At 37.2% G+C, this 21,795-nt stretch overlaps 1 protein-coding gene across 1 annotated transcript in view; it reads right to left on the bottom strand.

Moving 5' to 3' along the window:
• LOC138132222 (adhesion G protein-coupled receptor E2-like) overlaps window positions 1-21,795 on the bottom strand; it is a 95,330-nt gene that overhangs the window by 23,948 nt on the left and 49,587 nt on the right. The window contains exon 3 of the mRNA XM_069049655.1: window positions 10,197-10,302. Coding sequence (XP_068905756.1) covers window positions 10,197-10,302 — 106 coding nt within the window. The remainder of the gene's footprint in view (window positions 1-10,196; window positions 10,303-21,795) is intronic.

Below are 21,795 nucleotides of genomic sequence, written 5' to 3'. Positions count from 1 at the left end.
TATTAAGATTTGTTGAAAACTAACAGTGACAGTTATTGCAGCCAACCTAAATATATTTTAATCTTGTGAGAAGGAGCAATGCAGAGTCTTATTTATTTGTGTTAACATTCAAGAACAGTGACACTGCCATTGTGGCAAAGCTTGCATTCTTCGCTGCGCGTGCCTAACATCATCTCTTACTTCCCGAGGTCTTATATAAATCTAAGCCGACCTAACCGTCTCCCTCATCTATCAGATAATTGCTATCTCGAAAGCATCCTCGACTTTTCTTTAAAAGATTACCCAATTAGTCTCCTAAGCCCTACCCACACGCTTCGATTTTTTCGAATTTCGCCGGCCCCGCTCCGTTCCCATCGAAGACCTAATTTGTGCAGTTTAATATCGCAATATGAAATTTCCCGAGTCAATCTAATCCTTGCAGCCTTTCAATATCACTCGAGAAAATCGCTCCAACTACGGCATTATTTTCCTGGATGAGATTCGGGCATTAACGTCGGAAGGATTGACGTGCAACAGTGAAAGCAGTGATTGCCGGAGATGCAAGAGAGAAAAGACGTGGGATTTTTCCTGTTGTGAGGAGTTCGGAACACGGCGGGAGAGCTTTGCGCGCTGAAAATATTTCTAAGGGGATCAAAGAGTCGGAGATAAAAGTGAAGTAGTTGCCGGTCCTATAAATTTGGGTATTCCCTACGTGCTAGGAATGGGCAAGCTTTTACAGCGCAGATACACAACAAAACCATCAACGTCCTACAAGGATGTGCCAGAAATAAAAGTAAATCCTGACGTAATCGTGAGGAGTTACCGTAAAAGTGCCACTGTGGGTTAAGCGAATTCAAATTTCAGGAATAGGATTTTATGTGGCCTGCAGGAGGGCGTTAAGTGGTTCAGACAAGCCCACTTGGCAGACGTACGAGAAATAGCGTTACGTTAGCGTCGTAAATATTCTCCACCGTAGTAATCACCTCTTGAGGATTTCTAAATATTTGTCAACAACCCCTAAGTCAAAAACGGGCGTCACAGGAGTGACTCAAGAGAAATAAATAAAGTTAGAAGCCTTTTCGCATACCTTATTAAACCTGATCGTAATACTCGTAATGATGAATTATGTAATGCGGCCTGAATACCATGAATGTGTCATGAAAGAGAATATAATAGTAGTAATAAAAATATTAAAATCAAACGATTTGTTAAAATCATGGAATATCTTTTTCTTCTTCTTCAACATCGTTTCACAAACGTTTAACTTTTTCCCTTTTATCTTACGATTTTTCACCCAATTTAAGTTTGCCATTTGGCAAGTGGACCGAGAGAGAATTACCAAATCTCGCCCTTTAACAAAAAACTTAACTAATTCATGGCGCCACCTTTACACTGAGAATCTTTCCTTTAACTCTCTCGCACCATGAAGCATATTTTCTTGGAGTTTGTCACATTTTCATTTTCAAACCCGAATTTCTCGACTGTTTGTTCTGAAGCGAACTAAATACCAGAAAATAATTCCAGCACGAAACAGGTACCTGCATACCGCACGGGCTTTAGTAACTTGATTATGCAAACACTTCCGAATTAAACTGGTGGTTAGTAATCGGCTTAAGTATGGTTTATAATAACTATTTATAGCTAGACAATTAACGCGAATTTGACAGAAAATGTCATCAAAGCGGGTGATCACTGATCGGAAGTTAGCTCCGTTTGGCGGTTTTCCTGGCACTGTCAAACTGTGGAGTGCAAGTTTCATCACTCATTCCTAATTTAAATTATTTAATGATTTTAAGTGTTATAATTTATAATAGACATGATAATAGTAACAAGGTACGTATGTGGACTCTTTAATTGTGTGTGTTATTAATTGTGGACGATGAAGAGTTTGAGGTTATGTCGCAAGATTTTGGAGCAAATATTTCCAACATATTCTTTACTTGGTGAGGTAGGCGAAGCATTATTTTTACCCGAAAGTTGTTAAAAGCAGAAATGAGACACTCGATTTATTTTTTAATTGTTTTTAAAGAAGCGTAAGGTGCTGCTAAGTCATGGAAATTATCTTGATGTAATGGTTGGTTCACATTCGGTAGCGTAGATTGCTAGGATCAAAGCGGAAATGAAGCCATCTTCGTCTAAAGTCCTGACGTCTGTGATCGATTAAGAGATACCTCGACTTGCAACAACACTTGTCCCTGTTTGATTAGGTTATGGTTGTGCAAGTTCCTGTGTGATAATCAAGTTTCGTGAGTGCCGTCACTCTCACACAGTCCATTCAAAGTGATCATTGGAGACACAGTTTCCGACTTCCTTACTGACGCATCAAAGGACTTAATTCTTGACAATTCAAATTAGATCGTCCGACGAACACCGCAATAGTTGCCTTTGTAGCATTACAGAACTTGCTGCTTGAATACGTCCCAGGTCCTATCTAAATTTCCTACAAGTTAATGGCATTCACTTCTGAATGTATTGGCCAGAATCAACAATGTACATTTCTGGAACAGATGTTATGTTATCGTATCTGAGTGATATACCTACTAGGCCTTGTAAGAAGACAGGTAGAAGTTTTTGTTTATATTAAATATGTACTCGTAGTTCAGAAAAAATAAAACTTGAGACGACAAAAAATATATATGACAGATTCTACGACACGTGGAGAGAATTTTTTTAGAGCAAAAAACTTCCTGAAGAACAGTAATGGTTGGCTGTATTGTATGGCCTTAGAACATCTCACATCTAATCCATAATAAATAACGGGTGTTCATTTAAATTTATTCTCAAAGTTGGCGTTGATTGTGAACACACCACGGATTACAGATCATGAATCAGCTGTTTAAATCTAACCTCACTTTTTGCATTGTTTGTGTTTTAACTCTGCAGACTGACGAGTGGTGCGTTCCCAATCGACTTTTCAAGGCCAACTTTGAGGATAAATTTAAATGAACACCAGTTATTTGTTATAAGATGTTCAAAGGTAAAAATACTCCAACTTCGCGCCGGTTTAGTTAGTACTCGTCGGCATTGACAGAAAAAATTTTAATGTTGTCTAAAAATTCTGAAAATAATTCACATAGTATCTAGATAATATTAATATTTTTTTAAACAACCATTAATCTCGTCTGCATTTTCTAGCAGACAAAATAAAATTAGTACGTTTTAGTTTTTTGCGATGTTGCTCAATAAGGATCTATTTCAGGCCTTAAACTTCTCAGACGGCCTTCGATGAATCCCCTAATCTGATTTGTACCAAATTTCAGATATATGGATGAGTTAATTCGTAAATGTATAAAAACCTTTCGGTTAAACTTGTTAACATTTCTGTTGCGAACTAATTCGTAGCGATCAGTCAACTCTGAACTCGGGAAATATTGCCAATTTTAAACATGAAATTTTTCATGAAACATTTCTTATTACCATTTAAAACAGTTTCCCGAGTATCAAAGAGATGTCGGAAATTCGACATAAACATAAAATATTCTCTTTGGGTTTATATGGTAGCTTTATGTGGAGCAGTAAATATTTGTCGATTTATTATAGCAGCATTGTTGATTTTTCATTTCGCCAACCCACAAACACAGTAATTATTTTTATTGTGGCCTGTACCTCTCTCTTTTCTATTAACTCAAATAACAATAAACACACATTTCGTTTTTCTATCGAAATGACCTCATTTTGATCCACATCTAAATTACGAAACATCCCAAGTGCACCATAGTAAAATATCGGCCGTTCAAATGAAATCCTGGGTTGAGTAGGCGTTGGAAAAATTAAATCGTTTAGAACAGTGTAAAGTTTGAATTTCCCGCCGTTTGACACGAATGACATTTGTTTATGTTTAATCATCATAATTGAACATGTTTGTTTTCAGCAAAGGGTGTCCTTAGATATTTGCTTCGAGAATAGGAATCGTTACGTTATTCTATTTTCAATGTAAAACATTGCAAAGAAAGAAAAAAAAGACAACTTTTGTGGCTCTAAATTTTAGGTTAGCTGTCAACATGCTTCAATTAATCTACGCTTTAAAAAAGCACAATAATTGACGGTTTCCAACGCCTTCCCTGTCCAGGATTTCATTTGAACGCGCGGTAGCGTTTTTGCTCGTGCATTTTAACAATTTTATCAATTCAACGTTATCATTAGACAAATTAGAATCGAACTAATCCGCTTCTGGATAATAATAATTAAATCAGTATTCAAAACGTTCGCCGTCTTGGCTGAAACCTCAACAGAGAAGTCGTTAGTAAAGACCTCAGATCGATTCGTAACAAGAGGCAACAATTCCCGCTTAAGATCTTCAATTTGCGGTGGCGCAAGTCGAAGTGGCAATTACTCTTCCTGTTTCTCAACTCTATCGGAAGCATAACATTACAATAAATTATCGAGGCAAGGAGACGTTTTTCGTCGAACTGATTCAGAGCCATCAGTCTACATCGAGGACCCGTCTGGAATGTCTAAAGAGGTCAACAGTGACCAGCTGGTTGCTAATAAATCTCGAAGTGGATTTAACCAAATGTTAGACAAACAAGAGCTCGATAAACACGAAAGCATGTCTAGGTTGTAAACATTCAGACTGCTAAGAGGCAGATTGTGGGGGTGTGTTATGTCGCGTGGGATTCTGCAGCGATGCCGAAGAGATAACAGAAATTGGATTGGAATTTTGTTGTTCTTAAGCAGGTTTCATAGAGAAAGATAATCCTAGTGCCCCCTCTGTTAACTTGGGCTGCTACAAAAATTTTCCAAATATTTTTTTACAACGTTAAGAGTGCCCACTTCGACCCCGTTTGGGTAGTCCGCAGTCAAATAAGGGAGGGTAAATTGCCGAAATCCCGCAGGATTCAGATTTGAGTGTAAATACGGGACTGATGAACTGGGCCCACATCACTTGGACGTAAATAATGAACTATATTCTTGACACGTACTCATTAATTATTTTTACTGCAGTGATTTATCAGGATGAAATATTAATCCGGAGCTTTTATGCACAATCTGACAGTTATAAAAGCCGGAATAGGTTTTAAGTGAAACTGATTCATTTATATTTAATCGAGTCAAGTTTAATGAGTTATATTCATGAAATTGGACGAGTGAAATTTTAATAATCGCACCGGGGAAAATTTTGTTTAATGGAGGCAAGCACGAGGAAATGTATTAATAAATTCATTAATTTAATGAAGCAATCAATCATTTCAGAAATTAGAGCGATCGGCGGACAGTTCCCTTGAGACGTTTTGATGACGTTGTCGTGCCTTGAATTTCGCAAAAATTACAGTTCTGGAAGTGTGTTACGCAGCTTTCAGTATTTTTTTCAAATGTTGTTATTTTACAACAACAAAGTGAACCTGTGGTCATTATTTGCTGGAAGAAATTAGTTCGTGATTGGTCACTGTTGTGATAATTTAAAATACTTATTTTTTATCTTTACTTTACTTTAATTTAACACCTAGGTACATCAAAAGCAGGGATAAAATAATTATTCTTAGTTACTGGACCACACTGATTAAAGACTTTGTCACAGAATATATGTATGTAATATTAGTCTCAATTCTCGGTTCTGTGAACAGAATTATTAAACCAAGAACAAGTATGCAACCAACCTTGCGAATACTACCTCTAAATAGAGCTACACTGTGAGCAAACGCCTTTTAAAAACATTTTGGCATTTGAATATGTTTGAAAAGCATCTTCTAAAGTCTCACAATAAATTTGTTCTTGAATGAATCACAATTAAAGAAACGAAAACGATTATTACGATTTGTAGCAAAAAAAGCCAATGTTATATTTGTTAATTTTAGTTTATCAATTGATATTACATCCCTTTAAAGCATGACAATTTTATTTGCCCCGGCGCCTCCACCATTCATTCATAGTATTTTAGTTTAGTTTTTTGCGAACATTTATTGCAGCTGCACTAGAGAAGTTTTACGAGAAGTTACTCCAATTGCACATTATTTGAATTGAAACTTTTGCCCCGAAACACTACATTCATAAAACGCGTCGTCAACTTTCACTTTTATAACTATTTCCTTTACTGTTTTATCAAGTTTAGTCCGTTTGTAAAGACGCTTCGGCCACTCCGCCGACAATCTCCGGCCCCATTTTTTACGTTTATGTGTTGGCGCCTTCTGTTTTTAAAGTTGGTATTACCCCGGCGCCCCATAAAACTTTTTACGACAGTGTAACTTCTGGCGATCCCCTGCCAATTCATTAAACGCCGCTGATATTCAATAAACGTTTAATCCCCATTTAGGAAAATTACCCTTAAACAATACAGGAAGTTTCCCGGTAATTTGCATAATTACCCGTCGATGAAAATTCAAACTTCAATCCGTGCAGTCGAACAAAAGACGTCCCACTGCGGAAAATGCTCGCCAAGTTTTTCCTCCCTCGAACTTTTCCTCTTAATTACTGAATTATTAACTGAAATAAAGACTCTCCGGTGCCGGGTACTTATTTATTTTCTTATAAAAACTTGGAACAAGCGGTCTTTTGCATTAATTAAACTGGTCTTTGATAATAATTGGGTTACGGCGTCCAATTAAATTTTTCGAGACGTCTACCAGTTCCAATTAGAAAGTGGAAAGCTCAAGGTCTCTGAGAGAAGCGCAATTTTTTTGGTAAGAGAATATCTTCCCAGTGAAAGCTCTGCGAGAGCCGACGATTAGTCGAAGAAAGGGTTGATTTTGATAATTTTCCAGGAAATTTAAACGGAGCTTTCGAGCTTTTTGCCAAAGCTGGTCAACGCCGGCTTCAAAGAAAATGATGTAGCGTTTTGCAAAAAATATCGGATCGCCTGGGTAAGAAAATAAATGTTGGGAGTTGAATTTTTGTTAGTGAAACGTGAAAGCGCCTAATAATGGAAAGCGCCGTCGGCGAAATAAAGAATTTTGCCAACATTTAATCAAGAATCCGGCCGAAATTGCTTTGTTTGCTACCGTTATTAAAGCACAACGTCGGATAATTCGCCTTCAACCAGGATCCGCAGTTAAAATTACGAAGAAAAAATTAAATTTTAAGCGCTCGACGGAAATTATTGTTTCCGAATTTCGTTCCGAGCAGAGGACAAATGGAATTAGTTCCACCGGTCCCGAAAAGAAGTAATATTTGTTCGAGAGCGAACTTTTCTTTCTCCGGGATATGAAAATGTCAGTACTGTACAACTTAATTAATACAAGTCGAAGCAGACTTCCTGTGCTCACTTGGAAACTTGGGCAATATTTTCACCTCAAGGACCTTTTATCTCAAGTTTCGCAAACCGGCCCGAGTATGAATAATTTATTCGACTTCTGAAGAAAAAGAAACTGCTTTATTACTTTTCAGTCGTAGTTATTGGGGACGGCTTGTTGAGCCGAGTGTTGATCTCGAGAAAGACTTTAATAAAGCTGCTCAAATGCTTGCACTTTAGATACTCCGGAACTTTTATTGAAATTTTACTTAACGAGTCTACTTGAACGTGCTCGCAGGAAACTGTACATGAACTTCAAACCTGATGCATCATCAAATTAAATACACCAATTTTATATTTTATTTTTTAAAGAACACAAAAAATAACAGTAATGTATGCAACTGGCACAACAACTACAGAGGACAGCTGCTAATCACTGTGCGCTGATCTAACTCTAAAAAAAAATGTTTTACAAAAGGACAGATAATTTTTTTCTTGTAAGAGGAAGAGAAAACATTGTAAGCGGCATCTTTTGTTGTTGAATTTAAGTCAAACAAAGAATAATTAATGGTGTAGTTTAAAGTCCTCCAATTTTCGTATACAGTGTCATTCCGTGTATGTACAAAGGACAATATTAGCTCTGTTCCGAGACGGGATATCTTTAAAAGAATGTCAAAAACAAAGAACGGCCTAAACAAGCAACAACCTTACAAAAAAACTCGGCTTGGTGACGTTTCGTAAACGATGCTCTAATTAAGCCCTAAGAAAAAAGAGACGCCGGTTTCTTTGTCCTTATCTCGAATAGAAAGCAGACAACATCGAAACTGTTTTTTATATCGCGCGTTCAAATGAAATCCTGGGCTGAGTAGGCTTTGGAAAAATTAAACCGTTTAGAACAGTGTAAAGTTTGAATTTCCCGCCGTTTGACACGAATGACATTTGTTTATGTTTAATCGGGACATAATTGAACATGTTTGTTTTCAGCAAAGGGTCCTCTTAGATATTTACTTCGAGAAAAGGAATCATTAAGTTATCTACTTTTAATATAAAACATTGTTGGCTCAAAATTTTAGGTTAGCTGTCAACATGCTCCAATCAATCTACGCTTTAAAAAATCACAACAATTGACGGTTTCCAACGCCTTCCCAGTCCAGGATTTCATTTGAACGCGCGATAGAGGTTTTTTAAATTAATCCGATTTCGTGTTTGAATGAAAATATATTCTAAAAATATTACGAGATCGATTTAGTTCCATCTGACGATAATTATTCAAGCCGGAAGTGTAGCAAAAAAATCAAGCTTTCACTGTTTTAATTTCAGCGCTGAATGAATTGAAATTATTATATAACTTGTTTATTACAAAATAATAATTATACAGGGTGTCTTAAAATTATCATATTACGAGTTCGGGGCATAGTAGGGGACATCCTGTTGACCAAGTAAAAATTAAAAAAAAAAAATTGCTGTCACTGAAAAAAATATCAAAGTTGCCAATATTTTGTTCAAAAGTACCTGATTAATATTTAACTATTATGTTGTACAGTTAATTTCAAAATTATCGAGTACACCCCAAAAATCAAGAAGTCGATTTATTACAGTTTTTTCCACATGTAAACATGCCTTTTTGAAATTTGAGCGTCATATTTTTTATATAGGTTAGGTGAGTTTGACAACATAATTTGGAAAGAATGAGCATTTTCGCGTTTTCGGTTAGATTTGGCATTTTGTTTGTCAAAATTGACATTGATCATTGACAAAAAATGTAAGTGCAATTCACACTGTAGAAAATTAGGTGTACTCTATAATTTTGAAATTAACTGTACTTCCCTTTTGAACAAAAATTGGAAAAATAAAACTTTCATTTTTTCGAGATAAAGCTGTTTTTTCAAGAAATGTCCTCTCATTTATATTTTAATATTTTACATAATCATCCTCACCATATTTCAAAATGTATGTAACCATTTATATTTTTTATGTGAAGAAAACATGATAAAAAGTTGAACCTTCAGACCCATATATCTTTGTAAACACCCCCCCTATATTTTTTATTTTATTTTTTCGAGATTCCTGAGATTTTTCCCTACAAGACCCCCGACTTGGTACGTTAATTTTGCGACACCCTGTATATATGTATATGATTATTTATAGGCTGGTCTCACTAGCAGTAAAATTTGAAGTTAAGCAGTGTCAGACATGATTACTGTTTGGATGGGTGACCGCCGGGGGAACCAATATTAAAAGTGCGACGCAGATTTTTTAAATTTAAAAATTATCTCTCTGATTCATTTTACTCAATATTTATGAGATTAAGTTATTTTTAAAATATTTTACTCTTCAAATATTGTAAAATATACATCAGGATCAAGTGGATGAATACAAAATACATTTAAAAGCATCGCATTAATGTGGCCACAAATAAAAAGCTCCGTGTAAGCGTAATTCATTGCAAATACGCGGCTATTATCAAAAATCCCGAATTTACATGTTTTCAGAGACGGCTTTAAATAATAACGAAAGGATGTAGAGAGGATAATCGAGTTAAATACATTATTAATGGAAGTCTGCTGAGCCGTTACTGGGATTTCAGCAATTTTTTTAAATATAATTCGACGCCTACTCAAAAAAAATCAATACAACAGGAAGGTCTACTAATTAATTGTACCTAAAAATAACTTGCAAAAATTCAAAGTTAAAATTGACTTGTTTCGGGTTGTTAGTAATAAAAATGTTTGTTTGAGGACTGTTTTTATTGACATTTTTGTTAATTCGAATAGTTGGAATTTTTCTCGGATGCAAATTACATACTCTAAAGAGCAAAACTAAAAAATGATTTAAACGTATCAAAACAAATTTTTTTTTTCACCTAAACACGAATAATCTAATTATTTTTCATTGTTTATGTTTAATTCAGTAGTTAATGAACATGGATAAACACTCGCTTTATGTAAGGGATTAATTTGCGACCGCCAGACCTCATTCGCTCTACTTCTAAGACTCTTTCGGCATGCTATTTCTTTTAATGGCGCCATTTCAACAACTTCCTTCTACTCACCGGCACTCCTCCGACACCAACGACGTACAGAAGTTGCGTCATGAAAAGGGCCGCCAGCAGATTCATCAGCGTCGTCCCCGACAGATTGCGTAGGTCCGAAAATAAACTGCAACAAACAAGCTGTTAGTGAACTCGGAAGCAGAATGGATTAGGAGAAAATCTTTCACTTTAAAAGATCGAACCTGTTCGATTCCGACCACAACAACTCCACGATAACGCCGGTGGCCATTAACACCCCAAACAGTTCACTTTTCTAATTACGCTCTTTGGGAGATTTTTCTCGCGTTCCTCGAGGGACACAAGGTTTGTAAAACACTGGATGTGATTAAAATTCCGGCGAGGAACTGGGAAGGAAAGTCAAAAATCGCTTTATTAAAGTGCCGCCACCGAATTAAATTTATTCAAATAGAACGCGCCAAAAGAATTTTAAATTAACCGAATTGAAGACGGGGGCGTTTGGAAGGTAAATGGTGAGCAGGGCGAATTTAACGTGTTAAATGTTTGATTAGGGAAAATTTCATTGTGCTGAAACGCCCACAGGGGTCTCTCTGCAAGGAAATATAAATAAGTGGTGGTTTTAATTTGTGGGGTACGGAGCACTGTGGCCAAGCGCGTAGCGCGCTCAATTTAGGTACGAGAGGTCCGGGGTTCGAATCCCAGGGTCGCAGTTTGCCCAGGTGTAGGTTTTTTTCAAAAGTTTTTCACACATCTGTGATAGGCTGGCTGGTGTACACCTGACCTCAGTTCCTTCCAAACCCATGCTTTACCATAACTATCTTGCCCAGTGTAGTAAAAAAGACTATAGGGGCATGCCACCCTCCCCTAGGGTGGTAACGAATAACAGAACATTTAACTTTTTTTTTTAATTTGCCGGATGTTCATTTTTAAAAGTATACTTTGGTTTAACAAATAAACAGTGCTTTCGTTTTTCAAAGTATTCAATAAATAATAATTCAAGACTAAGAAAACATCCCTCAAAAATCAATATTTTTTTAGTCTCTTGGCGTGCTCGACTGTAGTGTAAATACCGGTTAATAAAATTCAAATACCAGTTTTCCATTTTGCTACTTTAAGTATTCCACGTTTCTCACCCCTCATTTAATTAAAATGAACAATACTTTGCAAGAAATTAATTAATCCTGTTCGTGCCCGTTAATATTTACTATTACAAAATTTCCAAGCAATAACTTGGCCAAAAAAAGCAACACGATTGATCGTTCGTTTTTTCTGCTCGCAATTTCCTTCAAAATGCATTCACCAAGAATTTGCCTGCACGCTTCCGGTTAAAAGTTACAAAGTTTTAACTTGCCGCAATTTCGCAACTCCTAAACTTGTAAACATGAACGAATCGGATTTTAAGGGTTAATGTTCTTCAGGGCTGTTTCAGCAGGGGGGAGATCGATACAATTTGCTTTTAAACTGTTTTGTAATCGCTTCAATAATTTGTAGAAAAAGTTTCTATTGCGATGAATGGGGTCGAAAAAATTATTTTGTGGTAAATTTTTGGACTCAACGGACACAAAGTAATTGAAGTTTTGTTCCACCATTGTTTCGGTGAGTTTGTTTAAATTCGCTTCTGGTTGGGTAAATAATTCTCTGTTCAAAGTTAGCTACCATAAAATATGTAATTACGTAATGTGCACAATATTCAAAGGATGGACTTGTTTGGCTATTATATTATTTTAATGAAATGTAGTGTGGTTTTCTGTTTTTGTTCACGGGTAGCGGAACAAAATGTAAATATTAACACATTTTATCTACACACGGGAGTTGCAATTATTATGCAAAATATGCAACTTCGTGTCGGTGCAGAAATCAGCAATTTCGATTAATCCTTTTAATTAGTCCAGCAGACGGGAATCCTGATGGGAAAATTCCGAACAAAGTTTTTTCCCCAGCTTGTAGATTTTAGAACTAACACAATGTGTCTTTTTTTAATTTTCACCCTTCATGGAGGGTGTAACGGATCGAATTAAACTGGAAGCTTTATTTACAGTCTCAATCTATAAAGTGATAAGAATATCTTTCGGAATTTTTTCGATCAAAAGCTCTATTGTTTGGATGAAATTGGTAGATTAGTAGAGGAAAGATTTATCCGCAAGCAGGAAAACAATAAACAACGTCACCCCCAAATAAACAGCTTCATTTTCATTTAGTAGGATTTAGCTCGTCTTAAATAATTAATTTCGTTAGATACTAATCAGGATGAACACGAATTTGTCCCGGCCGTATTCGGGAGTTGGAGGTGAAACTTGTTGGATATTTGCCGATGTTATCAGGAAGGAGCGAGGCGCTACACCGAAGCCACAAATCTTCAATTGCTACTCCACCAACTTTGTCGCTGTTTTAAACTTCGCGAGTTTGTCGCATCAGTCAGAAAAGCCTTTTCCGTGACACACGACCAACTTCACAAAAAACTCACCGACAGCGCTTTCTCTCCTTTCAGATCAAACTTAAAAATGGCACAGAGATAAGTTCTAAGAAAATTCGCTCAGGAAGTTTTACGTTTGTCACCTGAAAGGGTCTTTCTTAGAAGTTTCACCGCTTCGACCTCAAAATTATTCCTCAACTGTAGGTGTCAATTACTAATACGATAACGAAAAATGCTTTATTTTGCCCTACGGGCTTTCAGATTCCTGATTACAAAACATAAAAAATAACAATTTATTGTTCTCCCTCACTCCTCTCGTTCTCTATTCTTTCTCTCCTCTTGCTTATTCTTTCATCCATCTCCCTGCCGTCTTCGCTCCCTATTAATCCCCATTCCCTTCTCTTTCTCTCTCTCATTTCGCCGCATGTGTTTGATCTTCTCACTATCCTCGCGTCACTTCTTGCACCTTCTCTCTCTCTTCTCCTTCCTTCCCATTCCTGTTCTCTCTCTCCTCGTCCCCACCTCTGCAACCCGCTATCATTTTCCTCTCTCACACATACTCTTTCTCCTCCCTATTGTACTTCGATTCTCTTATTCTCTCTCTTCTCTCTTACTTTTCTGTGTCTTTGTCCCCCTACCTTTTTATTCACCTTCTCCTTGTACATTTTCTCGCCGAGTCGTCTTCTTATTCTCTCCTTCTTTTAGCAAATTTTCTTCAGTTTCTCCTGTCTCTTATCCCATCTAAACCAGTCCCCGTTTATCTGTATTTTCCTGTATCCTATTTTCACCCTTTTTCCTCTATCTCTCTCCTCTCTGGCCAACTCTCTTAACTTCTTTTGTGTTTCCCTTTCTTCTTTTGTCAAATCGTCATCTATATACATCCTCTCACCCTTTTTTTCCTTTAACTTACTCTTACTTAGCATTACGTTCTTCTTCTGCTCCCAACTTTCTATTTTTGCCAGCATCATCTTATCTTTATTTATTTTAAATGCTTCCTTTACATTCACTTTCACTCCTATCTCCCTTTCTAACCATTCTTCCACCCCCTTCTCTATATTTCCACTTATTGCTCCTATTCCAGTTATTATAACATTATTCTTCCTCTCCTTCTTTTCTCTTTGTTCCATCTTTTCCTCTATCATTTACATCCTTTTCATCCAATCTGCCTTCTCCAACTGCTCTTTTTCGTCTCTTCCTCTCCTCTCCTCTCTCACTGTCGCTAATTCTTTCCTTAGCTCCCCATTCTCCTCTCTCACTGCCGCTAATTCCTTTCTTAGTGTTTTGATCTCCTCTCTCATCTCTCTTATCATGGTAGTTTTCATTTCCTTATCCATTTCCTTGCTTTGATTTTCTTCTTCGCTTCTATTTGGTGATCTTCTCGTTCTGGAACTATTTCTGAGTGGGTTCTTGCCTTCTTTCGACGTTCTACCCTCTTCTCTTTCTCTCTTGCTGCTTTCTTTCCTTACTTCTGACGATTTCAGCATGTCCTCTCTTTCTTGCTCTCCCTCTTTCTCTCTCGCTGCCGCTAATTCCTTTCTTCGTGCTCTGCTCTCCTCTACTATTCCCGCCATATCCTCTTCTATCTCTCTGAGCACTGTTTTTATTTTCTTCTCTATTTCTTTGCTTTGATTTCTTTCTTCGCCTCTACTTGGGGATCTTTCGGTTCTGGAACTCTTTCTGAATGGGTTCAGGCCTTCTTCCGACATCCTACCCTCTTCTCTTTCTCTCTTGCTGCTTTCTTTCCTTGCTTTCGGCGATTTCGGCATGCCCTCTCTTTCTTGCCCGCTGTCTTCTGCTTATCACCTCTCACTCACTCGTCGTTGTTTACGTTTGTTATCTCTGCACTTTTTCCACGTCTGCTCGCTATCGCTGCCAAACCAGGAAATCATTATTCCTCAACTGTAGGTGTCAATTACTAATAAATTGTATAAAGAAAAATCTTGCTGGTGTGGTATTTATTTTTAAAAGCCGCCGGACAAAAAATTTAAAGGCACTCTAACACAAAGAGAAAAATCCTTCATTATTTTCATTATTATTATTATTTGTAAAAGAGCGAAAGCACAATTATGCTGCAATTAGCCGTTTCAACAGTAAATTTTAATTAGCGCTCCCGTAGTGGTATTGAATTTAAAAGACTAAAGCGGACAGGGCCGTAATTGCTTATTCCACGGCAGCTCCGTGCGGCTCGGCCGTTAAATAATACGGAACTTTCTCCAAACTGTCTGAATTACCACTTAGGAGATGCTCACACGCAAATTCAACGTAAATATTGTATGCGACGACGTTTTAAAGCGTTTATAGAGGCGGCAATAAATTTCACTTTCGAGGGTGTGGAATAAAAAATTCAATTATCCCCTGCCACAACCTGAAGTTTTATGTCGTAAATGCCAGACGGAGGACGGAATTTGTTCTTGAAGTGTTTTAACGGCGGACAAATCGCGCGGAAAATAGCCGCCCCTTTCGGAAAATGTAGGTTAAAGGCGGGCGACGAAGTGTACAAGTGTCACGATTAATAATTTGTGCAGCAAGTTGAGTGGTTAATGTCGCAGCGAGGAGGCAATTTGCTCACGCGGCCGACCAAATTTTAAGATAATTTAGATGGCGAAGATGATGAGAAGAATATTACGGCGCTGCCTCCGACATATCTTTATTGTTGTCATTAGTTAATTTTTATTCTAGGAAATTTGTCGTCTGTAATTCTGGTGTACTACGTTGGGTTTACCACAAGATATGTCGATGTGATTATTTGGTTGCCTAAAAACAAGGGGCAATAATATAATTTAAAATAAAATCTATCGAGTAAAATTTGATTAAAACGATTGGGTACAAATCACAGCAAAGTGCGAGATTAAAATAGCTCTGTAATTTGCACCCACTATATCTACATTTTTCGTTCGATGACCCAATAACGGGAGAACAATTTTTTTTCAAAGTCCGAGCTTCGGGCCAAGCTATTAGCTGCGCACTCAGTTATCGCTCCTTTCCACATCGACATTCACACACAATAGTATCGAATATCATTTTAACGATGTTAAAAAAGATAATGGACCGTCTGACGGGTGACTGCGACACCTTTTGTTCCTCGTTACGATACTTTCTTAAAAACAAATTGAAAAGACGGCTCTTTGGGGCTCTTAAACACTTCGATGACCCAGTTTTACTGCAGTTATTTATGCAAGCCACAAAGTCGGTCAGTCAAACGGCAGTAACGCGACGAAGAACATTAAGTATTTATGTGGACGTGTCAAATCGTTTCGGAATTCAGGAGAGACTGTGGACCGTTAGGGGGTTCGGCGTGACGTGAATGCAACCCCTTCGTTGTTGGAGTAATTTGGCTTCTGAGATGAATTGCTAAGAATAGTGCGAAGTTCGCTATTTTTTTAGACTTCCAACTCGTTCCTAGAACTAGACAGTAGTGTTTTTTCTTTCTTTAACTGGTGTAAATTGGAATCATAATCGGCAATCAAAATATGACAATGAGAGTTTTTGATTAAACTGAAATTGTTAGAAATTGTGTCATTGCATAAATTCTCATCGGACAAAGCCAGCCCGATTTAGCTTTCCTGCTATAACTCTACGGCAGTAACACTAGATAAGAGCTAGATATCTCGCAAAGCTGTTCTTGAGCTCCACTTATCCAAATACATAAATGGTGCAGAGCTACTATCAAAATCACAAACTGAATAATCAAACTTCAAACGAAACAGATTTATTTTTAAATATTAATCGTCTATTTTTTTGATTTAGGAGTATTAAAGCACCAACAAACTTTTTAGGTAGTTCCGCAAACAGTTACTGTACACTCATGTTTAATTAATTCGTTAAGTGTTGTAGTGTGATGTTGCGTTAATTCCAATTAAAACAGGAGCGAAGCGCTTTGACCTATTTTGTCCGATCATTATTGCATATTTCATTTGAACGTAATTTATTTCCTAGAGAAAAAACGAACAGAAACGAACATTATTTAATATTTAATGAACATAAAAGCTAAGGCTGGCGATAAATTGATTAGACAGGGTTCTACAGTAAACTTCGTAATTAAGTGTGCACAAATAATAACACTACTGGATCCATTACTGTGGAAGTGAAGTCAAGCAATGTCGAACGCGGTCAGCATTTGGATGGGTGACCGCCGGAGGAAATCGCGTTCCGTTGTTCCATAATGTGATACGACGCGGAAATCGTGTAAAAAGTGGACGTGTAGCAAAATAAATGATATTGAAAAAATAGCGCTGTCAAAGGAATATTATTATTTGATAGAAATACCAGTAATGATAAATAAAATAGATCCGGCCTCTATGCCGTGCCTCCTCTTTGAAATGACGAAAGATGTTTCTGAAACAGCTATCAAATCTGTGAAATTGTAAAATTGTCTTTTTGTACGACAACATCGAAATATGTTTATTTGAATCGGTTGCTAGGCAACCAATGCAAAATGAAATATTTTGTGTTCGATTCATTCATTTTTGATCACGGCGGCTTTGGAAATATAACGTCCAACGACGGAGTAATGAAATGTCATCAGTTTGTTTCTGTCAATATTTTGTGTATTCACGGACAATTTAGTAGTTATCTTCAATTCTGATAAGTAATGTTGAATGTGATAGTGATAGTGTCTTGGAATTGACACAGAAGCAGCAAAATCAGCAACGTTAAATTTATTACCGGAAACGTCGAGGAAAATGTAGCTACGCGCTTACAACCTCTTTTTGGAGTGGAAAGCGTATCAAAACGCAAAATCGTTTTCCGAGAACGTCGTAATGGTTTATTTTGGCGATTTGTTTCTCAAAACGTTCAAGAAATCTGAATAAATTGGAAAATTATTTTAGCTAATTAGAGTATGTTGTCGTAGTATGCAACTCGCACAAAATAGCAATTTTGCACTCGCGTGAATTGCAGCACTCGTCTTCGACTCGTACTGCAAACGTGCAAAATGTGCATCATTTTGTGCTTATTGCATAATATACTATTATTAATTAATTCGTGTAGTTTTGAGTTTGTCTGTTACACGATTAAGATGTGTTTTTGGTTTTGCTATTTTTTTTTTTTTTAATATTTAAAGCCCTGTTTCCAGTGACACGAATCCCCACTGAAGAACGACGCAATAAGAGAATTTAATGTATCCTGGCTTAAACGCTATCTTATGGTAAAAGGTGAAAAAGCGTACGACTCCCTTCCGCCTTATTTGAATTCCTCCGGTTCCGGTTTATGTGCAGCCTAAAGCCGGACCACTTCATATTCACGGTCGCATCTTCTTCACCCTTTCACCTTTTATTCGGCGAGGGCAAGAATTCGCTGCCCTTCTGTTTGCTCGCCCCTCGCATTTTTATTTCTGCCGGATCGTGTTCGTCCTTTTTCAAACGCGACTCCCTAAATCCGACCGAAACCGGTCCGGATTTACGTTTGACAGATTCGCCTGGAAGTTTTTGGGAACAATTAAGTGGAAATACGGCGAAAAGTCAATAAAGGTATTGCGGAAGTTCGGTATTGGGACGTTTACAAAGTTTGTGACCTGAAGCTGATTAACTCGTTTGATACGGCCATTTGCTCGAGAGGTGGAAAATAAAACAGGAATAATCGATGGGAGGTACTTTGTTGACCAACGATGTTAACTTGTTTTTCACCCCCTGGCCGCAACGTGACCATAATTGAAAAACTTTGTTTATACACGCGAAAGCGCTTTGACCCCTGTCCGTACCCCAAGGAGTTAATTTAATTATCGCTACAGTTGTTGCTACGTAGAATTTTATGGAAATTTTTGAAAGCTCACCTTCACCTCTTCCTCTCCTTATGACACTAAGAATCTGGGAAAAATAATTTTCTGACATTCCCTCCCTTTCTTGAGTGCGACGAGGAAACTGTTAATTCCAGGTGGACTAAGTGGGGCAAAATGGCGCTGTTATACGTCCGACATTAAAGTCTTCTAAATAATTCACATCATAAATTTCGAACAACGTGACAATAACATCACTTTCGGTTTAATGAAACAGAATAATGAATGAAGCCCGTTCATTGTTATTACCCTCTTACTTACCACGAGAGGGTTGTAATTAAAATACGCCGGAAATTTTAACAAGCTTGTCAAAAATGTTTTTTTGCCTCGCATTCGACGATTCACGTAGAGCTGTGATGTGGACCATCCCGACGTTTACACTCCGGTGAGTATCAAAGCTCGCGGAGTTATTCCGGTGTGACTCCGGATGGCTTCTCTGAAGGCAGTTCACGTAATTAAGGCACTATGCCGTGTTTTAGGAATGATAACGAATTTAATGGGGACAATAATTAGCAGATGTGAGCACAAATTGCGTTACTCCGGGCTTTCTACGATCCCGAAAAATATTCCAACGCAATTATTTTAATAATAATTGGGTTATGACGGGGATGTGGCCAAGGGACAAAGCGTGGCCGCATCGACAAATAGTGATGCTGAAGCTTACGTCGTTTTCGCTTCAAACTTTTATAATAAGATAACTTTGATATCTTTGTTGCAATCATTTCGCAAACTTTACAATTCAAATTATTTTCGGTTATATCGAGTAATCTCAGTAGATGAGCTGTGTCGGGTCTAGTGCACAATCCCACATAATTTCCTATGGAGGTTCGTGTCACAATTGAAGGTCATTCGACCGGTTGTATATTTGGTTGCATACATAATATTTTTGTTTTTTTAAATGAAATTGTATTTTGACTTGTCCTCATCTAAAACTTTCCTACTGTCCTTGACGTGTCCACCAAGGATAATGACCAGAAGTAAACTTTGAAATTATTAATGGTAATACTTTCGAAGTGAAAAAATTTCGTTTTTCCCGATTCCTCTTGAATCCTTTATCTTGTTTAATTTTGAAGTTGTCGCTACAGTGTTACCAGGCAACACGTCATGTCAAAAACGAAGTTGAAATTCTGCTTAGAAATATAACGTTTTGTTGTGTATTCGCACCACACTTATTTAAATTTTTTTGTATTCAGGTCAGCACAACAGTAACAACACAGAATAAATCAGTTTTTTTTGCTTGTTTTGGCAAAATACAGCCCAATAAAGGGGTGACCTGTAACATAAATAAAAATACTTTGTAAGCAGACTGCAGCAGGACGATATTTCACTTATTAATATCTGACTCGCTGTCACTCGTCCATCCAAATAAAAAATAATTACGTCAAAACGTGCACGCGAAGTGATAATAAAAGCTCCCCTAATGGCTGTAATAAACGAAAACTTTGAAAAGCTCGCCCCAGATCGATATCGCTGCATGGTACAAGTATTATTCAAACACCGCTCATCACTGACACATTATAACCGCACGAGACCCATAACATGGGGTCGTAAATTGTGGTACCGTGCCGAGGTGTCACCACGTGAAATATTCCAGAATTGTTGCACAATTATGATGACTGTAATTTTTCTAATTTTGAAATTGGTTTTGCAAAATCTGGATCGGCGTAAACTTCATCCACCGGCCGGGAACGCAACTCCAATTCGATTAAACTCCCGAGAAAATGGCGTCCCGGGTTTAATTACCAATTTAAAAATGTTATTGCGAATGATGGATTCTAAGGTGGTTCTCGTAAATCTTGGCATTAAATCGTAATTTCGAAAATTACACCGCATCAGGGACGGAGTTAATGAGAACGTGATTGAGGCGGATCCCTCAAATTCGAAACAGTCGGAAAATCAACTTGAAATGTACCACCGCCGACGCCAAACAGTTATTAATATGGGGCGGATGAAGATTAAATCCCTCAGAAATGACACCCCGATTCTAATCACTTCTAGCAAAAATTATTGCGGCTTCTTGGCAAACAAATAATGTGGATCGCGTCTCGAGGTGTGCTTTTTTTATTTTGGGAGAAATGTATTTTTCGCAGCTGTTGACTCTCGACATGAATAGTGTCAGAAGGATTCAAGGCAGAAATTTACACTGTCAACGCGACAGTGTGGAAGCGGAATTTATGCACTTTTTTACCATTCTCAGAACGTTGTTTAAAAATGAAAGAATATTTTGTACGTCTGCATGAATAAACATGGAGCTTATGAATTTTCTAAGGGAAAGATGATAACCAGATGATAGAGAATTGTACTATTTAAAACCACGAATAGATGATATCTTACAGCGAGTTTAATCAACGAAAACAAATTTAAACCAGTTTTTAAATATCAATAAGGAGAATTTTCGGAAACAATTATAAATAAAAGCAACAGAAAGAGTGGAGTAATACGAGTAGCTTATGATCCATATAATAAACGATGAACCGTTCCTATACAAATATTCAGAGATTAAGTATTTTTTGTAATATCTAGTTGTTAAAGGTAGCTTTCCGGACTGTTTGTCACCATGTAAACAACCTCATAACGGCCGGAGTTCGTTAAGGGTGTCCGTTATGAGCGGGAGCGGCCATTATGAATGACTAAATAACTATAGCAACGTAGATCTAAACTTTATTTTTCAACTTTTTTACAATTGGTACAATAATTAATGTTTAATGTTATGGGACACACCTTGAATTAATCGAAATCCGTATGCCACTAGCAGATGTAGACGAGATCGAAGATGATGCTTCAGACTTTTAACACCACAACACAAGCGCGATTTTGCAGGGAATAACGATGACCTCACTTGCTCTCCGGACATCGGGAATATCTTGATCGCGATTTTTTATTGATTTCAGTCGTTTATTTTCAACGGAAAGTTAAGTGTTGAACAAATCTGACAAGCAGCAGCAAATGTAGACAAGATCGAAGATGATGCTTCACAATTTTAAGACTAACACAAGCGCGATTTTGCAGGCAAGAACTATACCTCACTTCCGGACATCGGGCATATCTTGATTGCGATTTTTTATTGATTTCATTCATTTATTTTCAACGGAAAGTTAAGCGTTGAACAAATCTGACAAACAACATTGAAACAATTTTTTTTTCACAAACAACGGTTGACATGACGACGTCCTCCGCACACTTATTAATCATTCAGTTTTTTTCAAAAAGATAATTGTGAACGAATCGTAGAGATATTACAATAGTATATTTCAAACCAAGGTAAGAAAGTGGTTTCTTGCAGACCGCAGGCAAAGATTATAAACCGAGTCGTAGACGAGGTTTGTAAGTGCCTAAGGTCTGCAAGAACACTTTCTTAACAAGGTTTGAATACAATTTTTTTCCCTACCGGCACAACTTTGTTGAAAAAAGTCAAAAAAGATGGTTATATTCGTGATTAAAACGAAAATTTTGAG

The sequence above is a fragment of the Tenebrio molitor genome, chromosome 5 (assembly GCF_963966145.1).
Source record: "Tenebrio molitor chromosome 5, icTenMoli1.1, whole genome shotgun sequence".
Lineage (NCBI taxonomy): Eukaryota > Metazoa > Arthropoda > Insecta > Coleoptera > Tenebrionidae > Tenebrio > Tenebrio molitor.
The sequence above is the reverse complement of the archived record's forward strand: the minus strand, read 5'-3'. Positions and strand labels throughout refer to the sequence as shown.